Source organism: Macrobrachium nipponense, chromosome 34, assembly GCF_015104395.2.
Source record: "Macrobrachium nipponense isolate FS-2020 chromosome 34, ASM1510439v2, whole genome shotgun sequence".
NCBI lineage: Eukaryota > Metazoa > Arthropoda > Malacostraca > Decapoda > Palaemonidae > Macrobrachium > Macrobrachium nipponense.
The window spans coordinates 1,163,534-1,175,611 of record NC_061095.1 but is presented as its reverse complement, the minus strand read 5'-3'; the positions used below and the strand labels follow the sequence as shown (position 1 = coordinate 1,175,611).

Genomic DNA, 12,078 nt, shown 5'->3' with positions numbered 1-12,078 from the left:
AGTCCCAGCGACTCCCACACCTGTCCCAGGTCGTCCTTCGCTGATGGCACACCTGCGAAGCAGTCGGGTTAGTTAGAGGGGTTTCCTCGCGCTTGGGGGGAGAAGAACCCCACCCAGAGCGGACGGAAGACCCCGAGTACAACTGGACGTCCGGGTAGCGGGCGCCCTCCTCCACACTCGACGGATCGAGAGAGGAAGAAACTCCGCTACCCCCCCGCAGAAGGCGCGAAACGTGGGGGCTGGCCGGGGGGCAGGAAAGAGGACGAAGTGTCCGTTACCAAAGGAGTCACTGGACTTTCCGATGACTTCTTGGGCCGGCCTAAAGTCTCCTGCCCTCGTACAGAACCCACTGCGCCTCGGACCAATGCTACAAGTTACCACAATGGCTCGTTGCGGGAGCACTCTCGCCCCCGACAACGAGTACAAACCTCGTGTGGATCAACATCCACAAATGATCTGAATCCGCCGCATCTACGCCCCTCCAGCCCGGGACACACTCTACGGGCGACTGGGGGGCGCGGCGAAATCTCCATTTCTTGATCACTCATCATTAATGAACAAAAGAAATGCAAAGTACTTACAATTACTCTCAATCACACTAGGAAAAGAGGGCATATACTCAAAACTCAAAGCAAACGACAAAGCGGGCAGAGCGATGACGAGCACGTCCTATCCACACACGGCCGAAAGCAAAAGTGCTTTGTTTACCTCCCAGGCGCGACGATCGGACAAGCAGTTAACTACTGTTCTCCCCTTGTTCGAAGCTTACGGACCGTTCAGCTGCCGCTAGCTACTTCCCTATTGTTAAAGGACCGATGGTTTGTATTACGTATCGGAAACAAAGAAGCTTTATAGAAAGAGGACGCTTCACGTCCTCTCTCTCTCTCTCTCGTTATGCGTTTCAGTGAGAAGTAAGAAGGCGAACGTCGCCTGAACTCGGTGTCCGTCTTTCCACCGAGAAATACGTAAAAGAAGTCATAGTAGCAGGAAGCTTTTGAGAGCGGACGTCCAAGCTTTTTTACCGTCAGAATAAGAAGGCGTTCCCTCTCGACTTGGACGGGACGCTCGGATGGACGCCAGGCGCGCGCGGGTGTGCACGCCAATGCGCGAGCGCCAGTGGACGCTGATCGCGCGTTTCCAGTTGGACGCCGAGCGCGCGCCAGTTGGACCGCCGAGCGTGCTACCAGCGCACGCCAACATGTTTGTGTCCGCCTGGCTGAATGTTTCTGTTGAACTCTTCAAGCTCTTTTTGTTTTCAGATTGGGGCCTAAAGAATTTTTACCTCTACCTTCACCTGCAAAGAATGTGAAGTCTTGACTGCGGTAGAGCAAACGAGATCTTCCCTTGAGCTTTCCTTAACTCCATCCACCTATGCGAAAAGCAATATTAATTGACAGAGGAAAGCTCAAGGGAAGATCTCGTTTTGCTCTACCGCAGTCAAGACTTTGTGATAAGGCAGTTACGGGTTATGTAAAAGCTCGACGTCCTACACGTCATGACGCTCGACTACTTCGGTAGGATTCTTGCAAAAGCACTCATCAAGAGGACGCTCTTCAGGAAAGCGCAAGACAGGACTTCCTTTGCCATACTGCCAATAAATTTAAGTTGCAAGCTTTTTAGTCCATCTGAAAGGGCTTTTCAGATGATAGATTTTGTTAGTTCCTAAGTTCGGGACTACGCTGCCGAAGTTGAACATCGGGGTCCTACCTGCTGAAAGCCAGTCTCTTATCAGGATTCTTGCCCCCTTCCTCGATTGATACGGAATCGAAAAATAATATGCTCGACTTCCTGGATTACGTTTTGTCAATTCAGTGATTTTCCCCCATTGACAATATACTATCGTTTTGTCAAGTAAGTGGGTATCCCCTCATTGACAAAATATCTCTTTGTCCCGTAAATGGTTTAGTTCTCATTGACATCTCATTAACTTTATATTGCGTAAGCGGATAAGCTCTTATTGACAAGATTCGGAAGAGCTCTTATTCATCATTCGCAGACTCGTACAAGAAATAGACTTGTAGACTACGTCAATGACCGCTTATGTCCAGTAACATAAGAAGCTTGAGCTGTCTGCTTCGATTCTCTAAGTTTTGTTCATGAAACTTGCCTGTCAGATATGTATGTAGCTGTATTTCCGAATTCAGCTATATATATGTCTGCCAGGTAAGTATGAACAAACTTTATTGTAATATCATATTTTGCCTTGCGTTATTTTACTACTGGTTGGTTCAAGTCATATACGCTTGCTGTAGTTACCTCTTCGGATGGCAACCGAGAGGTCTATTGTCTATTATTTTAAGGACATTTAATCGTTACTCCCTGCAGCCTTCCAGGAGTTTCCGATTTATCTTTTACCGTTGTATGGTAGTGTTTCTGACGACACAAACGCATCTATATTTAGCGTTTTCTGTTTCGCTTAAATATACCAGCTTGAGAGTCTCTTTCTGCTCAAAAAATAACGGACCTATTTCTTCGTAGAATAGGGTAGCTGGCAACCCAGACATAAAGTTAAGAGATGACGACGTTCGTAAGCTGCTGCGGTGTCTGTCCTCCAGTCCAACTGTCCAAGTTCCAACCGAGCCAGTACCAGCTCGTGCGCTGTCATGAGCGGTAGGTTACGTCTCTCTCTCCTGCGGGATTGACTGACTAACCGTATCTCTGTGCTGGCGGTTACGTCTCTCCTGCGGGATTGACTGACTAACTGTATCTCTGCCCTACAATCACTGACTTTAGCCTAAGATTGAGGGGATTTCTTACGTGAATGAATAAACATTGCATTCGTTTTGTCTTACTATGTTCAACAGAGATATCTCTTAATTCTTTCGGTGCTCGTTACCGCACGGTATAGAACTACGAGTCTACCGCAACATTGCACTTTTATATGCTCTCCTGCTTAGGCAAAGCACAGCCTTATTAGGGAAGTAAGCATACCCGGGGAGGGAATGGATGAGCTTGCTGGGGACCATTTCCTTCCTGAAGAAGTTTGTTTCCCTGAATAGACTGCAATTCAGACCACCACAGTTTTTTCCTACCGGGAAACTGAAATATTATTCAAGATCTAGGAATGATTCTGAACATCTCTCAGTGCGTCTATCATCTGAGGTGATAGAAAGAAGGTGCCGGACATCTGGATAGGGTTTCAGATGTCCTGGATCTTAATCTGAAAGAAGTAGAAGCAATTCGGTCATCCCTCCAGTCCTCTAAACGAGTTTTTGGAACCAGTGGTCCAGATCAACTCTGATATTCCACAGCTCTCATATCTTAAGAAGTATCTTCTTCGGTCCCTGTTCGAGTTTACGAGAAAGAGCCTATTATAACAACAGGCGTAGAATGTAACGATCCTCTAGAGGTTCGTTACAGGATTGCAAAAGTCCGTACGAATCGTCTTGATCGACGGCAGCAACTACAGACTTCCGAGTGGAATCTTTCTTTAGAAGTATGTTGAGAGTTGTGGAGACTTTAGGGATGCCCTTTCATTCTTCTCTTCGATATGTTGAGGACAAAGAGGCTTCTTCTTCTCTGCTCCTTATTCTCGATCCGGGTATCGGTACCATTAAACGCCATCCTATGATATTGAACGGGGATGGATGTTTAGTCTCTCTTTTCCCCTTTTTCAATCGCTTAGGAAATGTAAAAAAAAAATAAGAGGATTTATGACGTCACAGGGAGCGACAATGACACTGATCGCCCCATGTTGCCTTCAGGATCCTGGATTCACAGAGGTCACGTCCTTCCTAGTTCACTTTTCAAGGACCTTTTCCGAAAGAGTTGGTCTACTCTAACTTGAAAGGTACCTATAACCTCTCCGCTCTGAGTCTGACTACGTTCAGACTATCGAGATGTTGACAGGAATAAGATTACCGTCATCCCTTTCCGTCTGAAGAATGGGATAAGCTGGCAGTCACAACTATTAAAGAATACGCAAATATGTTGTTGACGGCCTTTGGGCTCAGAGATTTGCTTCTGTCAAACAACAAAGCCCTTCACGATCTTTGAGTTCTGTGGAATCTCGAAACTTGCTCACCATCTACTTTTTGTCTCACCTGTTTTCTCTGAGTCAGACACTCGTGCGAGATCAGGCGACATATAGTAGCCCTGAGTTTCTTGTTGACGAAGTCGGTTATTCGCGTTTAATACACCCCCGATGATCGTGTAACATGAGACCAGGTTGGACTGTCAGGCATTCTTCCTTCGGGACTGAATCGCCTTTTTGCTCCTCGCTCCCTTTTCTCCTGGCACCTAGAAGCTCGAGTCAGGAGTTGCTCAGGAGTTGATTCGCAGACGATGTTGGGTTTTGCGTTGATACACCCCCAAGGTTTGCTTAGATTGAATCGCCCAGGCAGTCCAGGCACTCATCCTTCAGCGAAGAATAGTGCCTTATGGTCTTCAGGGTACAGCCTTGCTGTCCTTGATTCATCTGACTGGTCAACTGGTCGGTCACCTGACTTTAGTGCATGTCCAGATCGAAGCTTTCAATATGGAACTTAGACGTAGTCTGAAGTTCTTGATGTCAAAGCATTCGAACCTCTCCTACCTGTTAACTTCTTGCATGTGATCAGGAAGGCCTTCTTCTAACCACCCTAGATTACGACAAAGAGGGTTAGTGAGATTTTAAGCTATCGTCACAAGTTTTTGGCTTTAGAGAACAACAAGGCGGTGTGCTCTCTAAGCCTTCCGTTTTGGTCTAAGAATGGAAACCCGTTTTGTCTCGGGCCAGGAGCTTGGAAGCAAGGATGGCACAAGTTAGTGGGCAGGAGCCGGAGAGAGTCCTGTGCCCTGTGGGTCTCTCAAGTTTTATCTACATAAGACTCAAGAAAGTCGAAGTCATTCGGGCGGGCAATCTGCAGGTGTTCCGAAAAAGACCAGACTTGTCCATTTGAAGAACCCCTGGCTTTAGTGTTAAGGAGTTTCTTTCCAAAAATGGCTCCTTGCATGGTGTTTGCACAAAGATTTGAAATTTTTCTTTTTATCTGAATGCTCACGAGGTGAGGGCGCGGCCTCGGAAGCATTTCAACAGAGCATGGCACTCAGCAACATCCTGAGTACCATGTTTTAGCGAAGCAACTCTGTGTTCACTTCACACTCCCTGCGAGATGTGAAGATGGCATATGAGATCTGCTGCTCGCTAGGGCCATACGTGTCTGCAGACACAATCTTGGGGGCAAGAAGTACCACTCATCCTATCCTGTAGAAAATGGTTAGGAAGAGCTCTTAATTTAGTTGTTGAGTCGCCGACAACGGCGACTTAACTCTTAAGCCTTAGTTAAAACACCTTAAACTTTGGCTAGGTTGGTCAGGTGGTGATATATATATATATATATATATATATATATATATATATATATATCTATATATATATATATATATATATACAGTTACCATCCGAGTTACGACCTGCGCGAGTTACGTCCACCCGTACTTACGACAGTGTCCGACAGGGGTCCTATTTTTTATATTTGGCGGCGTTTACTGTTTGGCAGCGCGGTAGCGTAGTGCGTGCGGCGCGGTATGACAGTTACGACGGCGCCGGCAGCACAGCATCCCAGACAGACTCATCCCAACCACCTCACTCACTGTCTAGACATTGTAGCAGTACTGTAACATTGTAGCAGGAACATTTTTTTCATTACACCTTTGCCATGGCCCCTAAGAGAAAGTCTGACTCATCAGAATGCAATTCTGCCAAGAAAGCTAGGAAGGCACTGACGTTGGAGATGAAGATGGACGTAATCAAGAAATATGAAGGTGGGATGAAAGTTAATTGTATAAGCAGAAGTCTCCATCTCTCCCACTCCACGGTCTCCACCATTCTAAAGGACAAGGAAAGGATTAAGGACGCAGTGAAAGGAGCAGCCCCAATCAAGTCAACTATTATCACCAAACAGCGTGAAGGACCGATAGCAGACATGGAAAAGTTGTTATTTACGTGGCTGGAAGATAATAGACAAATGTGCAAGTGATGTTGCGAGCAGTGCAAAGCAAGGCAACAAGTTTATTTAAAATGTTAAAAGAGAAAGGAGGTGAAGAATATGCTTCGTTGGAGTTTATAGCGAGTGATGGGTGGTTTCGTCGATTCCGAGATCGGTACCAAGTGCACCATGTTCTGACGAAAGGCGAGGCTGCTAGCAGTGATGCGCCTGCTGCTAAGGCATTCGTTGAAGAATTTGATAAACTAATTGTGAAAGAAGGATATTTGCCTGAACAGATTTTTAATGTGGACGAAACTGCCTTGTTTTGGAAAAAGATGCAGTGTTTCCAAAGTGGTATTTGGAAACACTGCTGCAAACGCTTCCTCAGAGATTTTGTTGGCTTCGATAACGAGAGGAATTAAGCAACGTCCGAGGAAAAATTGTTAGCTTGGCAAAGCAACTTGAGTTAGGATGTGATGAAGAAGAAATTGAAGAACTTGATAAGTGAAGAACCTGAGGAATTAACAAATGAAGAACTGTTAGCAATAGAAGAAGAAAGGAAAGCTGAAGAAGAAAGAAGAGAGGAAGAAAAGGAAGTTGTAGAAGAGGAGGAGCCCGAACGAAAGTTTACTGTAAAGGGATTATCGGAAGCCATACAAATGCTTAATACAATGCTGCATAAATTGGAAGGAATGGATCCGAATGTTGAACGGTTTGCCCGGATAGAGAGATCTATGCAAGAAGTAATGAGGCCATACAAAGAAATCTACGATGAAAGAAAAGCAGAAGATCCAAACGACACTTAGCATGTTTGTCAAACGAACACAAAAGCCCGCCTCATCCAGCATCGAAGCCATCCCCTCCCCTACATCGGCCAGCGCAGTAACCACCCCACCCCTTCCCCATCCCCTGCCTCGCCTGACTTAACAGCTTGATCTTTCTTTCGACGTGCGTATGAAAAGAAGTGTTGATGACGTCGAACCAAGCACCAGTGAACATTAATTTTGAGTGTTGTTTTGCTTATTTTTTTACATGCATATGTATTTTCTATTTTGTACTACAGTACTGTATGTTCTATTTTTGAACTGTAACTTTTCTATTTTCGTATTTTGATCTTCATTTGTATTTTTGTATAATAAATTCAACTGCAGTAATAAATATTTTTATTTCTAAAACCATATTATATTAAGATGTATGTACGTAGTATATCAACTAAGCAACTGAAAAAAAAGCTAAATACATTGCACCTACAGTATATATTAAAAATATCTCTATGATAAAATGATAAAAGTGAAACTAAAAGGCATAAAAATGATAAATACATAAACAGCTTGTACGTATAGTACAACAGTAATATTATTCAACAGAAAAAGTATGATAAAAGTGAAACTAAAAGGCATAAAAATTATAAATAAAACAGCTTGTATATACATATGTACAGTAATATTATTCAACAGAAATATATGATAAAATTATAAAAGTGAAACTAAAAGGCATAAAAATGATAAATAAACAGCTTGTATATACACAATAATATTATTATTCAACAGAAAAAGTTACTTAAAAAGAAAATGCAACACATTCATATCATATGTCCTCGAATACAGTATAATCTTCCACTTTAACGAGTACTATAATCCACGTGTCGGCCATTTTGGCTGGTATTTTCGACTAACGACCATTCTGACATACGACCTGTTGGTCGGAACGGGATCTATGTCGTAACTCGGATGGTAACTGTATATATATATATATATATAATATTATATATATCCATATATATATTTTACTTCTTAGCCCTCATGGTGGTCAATATGGTCTAGTCACGTCGTGGTCTCGCCCCTGTTGACAGATCATCTGGAGTGCACCAGCTATATAGGTCTCTACCTCGCTGGCAACTCTAGTAGCACAAGCAGACTTACGTGGCAGTAACCACGAAGCCAGCTATGCTAACAGGTGGAACCAAGATGTAAATCATCTGCATGCATTTGTTTCCCAAAATCCTTCTATTTCTATCCCTTCCCACCTCCAACGGTGGGATTCAGCTATATATATATCTGACAGGTAAGTTTCATGAACAAAATGATATTGTTATGATACAATAAAGTTTGTTCATACTTACCTGGCAGATATATATAATCAAGTACCCACCACTCCCCTCAGGGACAGTGGAAATAAAAATTATGAATAGAAAATGGGAATGGTTCCTGATACCCGCCTCCCAGCGGCGGGAATGGGTACTAACCACCTGGCCGACCACTGCGTGTGTCGGAAGTTTTTAAAATTCTGTCGGATTTCAGAAAATACAGCTATATATGTCTGCCAGGTAAGTATGAACAAACTTTATTGTATCATAACAATATCATATTTTAATACATATAGGAAATAAATGTGGGCTAGAAATAAATACAAAAAGAGAAAAGCTGCAGCATTATTTTCAATATGGACGGAAAAACCAGCCAAGAATTAAGAGGATACTAAAAGTTGAGGGACAATATAACATATTTAGGAATAAAGGTAAACGATTCTGAAATCTGTTTTAGCTACAGAAATAGGAAATGATGGACAAAGCACAGAAGTTAGCCAACCTAACCTATTCCGTGATAGAGAAAAGCTGTAACAAAGTTCTTATAGGTTAAACATTCTGGAAAAATATAGCTCTACCATCAGTTTTATATGGAAGCAATGTGGTTAATTTAACAGATACAGAAATAGAAAAATTGTAAAGAATAGAGAAAGGGGTTTATAGAAAAATATTAGGAGCATGTAGAAGTACAGTAGTAGCCACATTAAAGGTGGGGGATGGAGCATCTTCCATGAAAAACTGAAGTGAGTGGAAAGCTAAGTTATGAAAATAATACTATAAATGAGCGGAAAGAGTTACTGAAGAAAATAATTATAGATGTGCAAGAAAAGGAATGAAAATGGTGGAAAACATTGGTAAAGTACATGCATGAAATTAAAATCAATATAAGAAAATTGGAAGGGAATGTCCAAAACAGAAATAAAGGACAAAGCCAGAATTTGGGAGACAGTGAAGTGGAAAGAAGACTTGGAAAATAAAGTGACCGTAAATATTTATAAAATGTGGAAAAGAGAAATAAAAGATGAAGAAATTTTTGACGATATTTTTGGTTTGATACTTCTCTTTAGAGCCAGAACCAACTTTACATTTAAAAATAACAAAAAAGCACCAGAATGGGAACACCTGTTGTCCTTTTTGTCTTAATACAGAAGAAGACATATTTAATTTCTTTTTATGTTGTTGTACTTACAGAGAAGAATGCATTAAAGCAATTAGACTTCAGCAACCTTATGAAGAGAATGAAAGTTTATATATTTGGAAAATTTCTATTTACAGATCATAATGAAATAAGAAAAGAAACCTTATACGTGATGTGGAAAAACAAGAGAAAAAAGAATAAAAGAGCTCAGCAATTAAAAATAACTCAAGATTAAAAGGCGCTGTTGTAAAGGCATTGCCTTGACCCATAACCATCAACCATCAATAAATAGTGTGTTTGAAATACTTTCAGCTGTTGAAGATTTCTTAGTCAAAATATGCTCAGAGTGGTGCCAGCATATAGATCCATTCTATTTTGCTTGATTTTTTAACTGTTTGTCTTTCATATGTCATTGGCAGGTGAATCGGGAAAAAACTTTTCAGCATCTCCAGAGTACAATATTGGAGTTACATGAGGCCTTGGAACACAAGCCAAACTGTACATTTGAATTTGACATAATAGCAGGCATGGAGTACTTTGTGTTGAGCCAGCGAAATCTTCAGAAAATGAAGGCGATGAAAGTAGAATTGGAGCAAAAGGTAGGTGCTGCGAGAAACCCCAAGTTTCCTTGTATGGTACATAGGCCTCAAATTGTTATAAAATAGTTTTCTGAAGTGGCACTAATTTAATGATGAAGATAAGTTTTTACTATTATTCAGAAGATGAACCCTATTCATTTAGAACAAACTTAACCCACAGGGGTCATTGACTTGGAATTCCAAATAATATGGTGTTCATTTAAAAGGAGTAACAGAAAGTAATGGGAAATGTTTTACAGTGGATCCCAATATTTGCATTCTCAAGATTCACAGGCTTGGCTGTTCGTGGTTTTTTCTATTGATCATATCTACCCATTATTCATGGAAAATTCACCTATTCATGTTTCACAGAAATATTCACTAATTACTGTATTTTCATATCAATTTCATGATTAAATGCATTTTTTGTGATAAAACTATTATAATATTCAAGTATAAGCATTTTTAGAGGGATTTTAAGTATTTGTCAATTTTAGCTATTTTGGGGGTTGTCTGGTAAGCATCCCCCACGAATACATCCACTGTTTTGTTATATTTCTATATCTATCAAGATGGCCATTGTATTTTACAGCTGGAACAAAATCAGGAAGAGAGCTGCGACTTAAAAAATCAGATACAACGCCTTTGGGATCAGTTGGAAGTTGAGGAGCAGGAACGTAATGATTTTTTGTCAAATGTTGAAGGTCATGCCCCATCTACAATTACCAAGGTATTCATTATACTTTTCTTTTCATAACTGGGTATGAAAATTAGATTTCTGAGGAACTATTCTTATTTTATAGAATGATGGATATTTCTTATAGATACTTGTATACTTTATTGTTTTCCGTATTTTCCATTATTGTTTGAAAGCCTAGGGTACTGGATTAATTTTATTTAATTCGTTGTCGAAAATTTTACTTTACAGCTTCAAGAAGAACTCGGGCGTCTGAAGGCAAAACGGCAGCAGAATTTATCCAAGTGCATCAACAAAATGCGCCGTGAGATTGAGGATTATTGGGAGAAATGTTACATTAGTGAAGAGGAGAGAAACAACTTTACAGATTATATCTCAGGTACTGAATGTCCTGTAGGTGTTCCGGATTGTTTTCATGCAGAGTTATCCATGTGATATATAGTATATGATGATGAAATTTCTAGGGATTTTGTGTGTGCAGTATCACTTGAAGCAACCCACCTGTTGTACTGTAGTTCAGTATTTTTGCTATTTTAATATTTAGGCTGTAAAGGCCTGGGTTGAGGGAGGGAAAAATTCAGAATTTTGATTCAGTGGTAAATTCTTAATAATTTGCAAATATCTAGGTTAGAAATTTCATGAGTTCTGCTCATGTCCTTCTTTATATGGTTTTAGTAATTTGTCTCTTTAAGTCTCTTTCCTTGCTCTTGTGTCCATCCATTCATATTTTCCCTCTCTATCTCTTATTCTTGGGTCACTCACCCCATTAGTTCTTGAATGAAAATGAGTTAACTTCTTGTAGCAGTCTTTGTTGCGTTAGACATAGCTTGCCTGGTATAACATTGCAGTCACTTACTGTCACTTATTTATTTTTACCTTTACTCTTCATCCCCTTAAACATTGTTTAGAATCTTCAGTCCCTTGCTCTGGCTCCATTATTTCTATATTCATATAGTTCTTCACTGAAAGCGATGTGATCAGAACTAACTCTGTCAGCTTAAGTACAAAAATTTAGGTTTTCTCTCAGTAGCATGCCTTGTGAATGTAGCAATTCTGTTAAGTTAATTGTATGTTTATCATACGGCTGAGTAATGCATGTATGCTGTATTGTATATCGTAATCACCATTTTGTACAGTATTTGATGATATATTATTCAGATGAAAACTGTTCATATGGAACAAGCTCACAGAGCCATTGACTTTAAATTCAAGCTTTCAAAGAATGTCGTGTTCTTTTGAAAGTAGTAACAGAAGGTAATGGGAATTACAGAAAGGAGAGATCAGTTATGAGAAAAGATAAAAATAATAAATAAATACACATATAAGTAGATTTAATTGTAAGTTTGTTATTAACCTCTCCATCTCATCGACAGACGAATATTCCGAAGAAGTTCTGGAATCGCACGAACAGCAGGTTCACAAGCTGACCAAGTACTATAATGACAACATAGCTATATTTAACAAGATTGAGCAGAGAAAGGAGGTAATATTCTTTAATAAATTTTCCATTATTGTCTCTGCACTGTAGGCTAGTTGTAAAGATTCTCACTTCAAAATTTAACCCTCTTACGCCGACTGGACGTATTTTACGTCGACATTTTTTGTCTCCCGTCTGCCGACTGGACGTATTTTACGTCTACTTACAAAAGTTTTTTTTTAAATTCGCTGAA

At 40.5% G+C, this 12,078-nt stretch overlaps 1 protein-coding gene across 2 annotated transcripts in view; it reads left to right on the top strand.

The window, feature by feature from the left end:
• LOC135207796 (protein regulator of cytokinesis 1-like) overlaps window positions 1-12,078 on the top strand; it is a 90,502-nt gene that overhangs the window by 66,693 nt on the left and 11,731 nt on the right. For both annotated transcript variants that reach the window (XM_064239621.1, XM_064239622.1), the window contains exons 6-9: window positions 9,553-9,732; window positions 10,304-10,441; window positions 10,640-10,787; window positions 11,782-11,891. In XM_064239621.1, coding sequence (XP_064095691.1) covers window positions 9,553-9,732; window positions 10,304-10,441; window positions 10,640-10,787; window positions 11,782-11,891 — 576 coding nt within the window. The remainder of the gene's footprint in view (window positions 1-9,552; window positions 9,733-10,303; window positions 10,442-10,639; window positions 10,788-11,781; window positions 11,892-12,078) is intronic.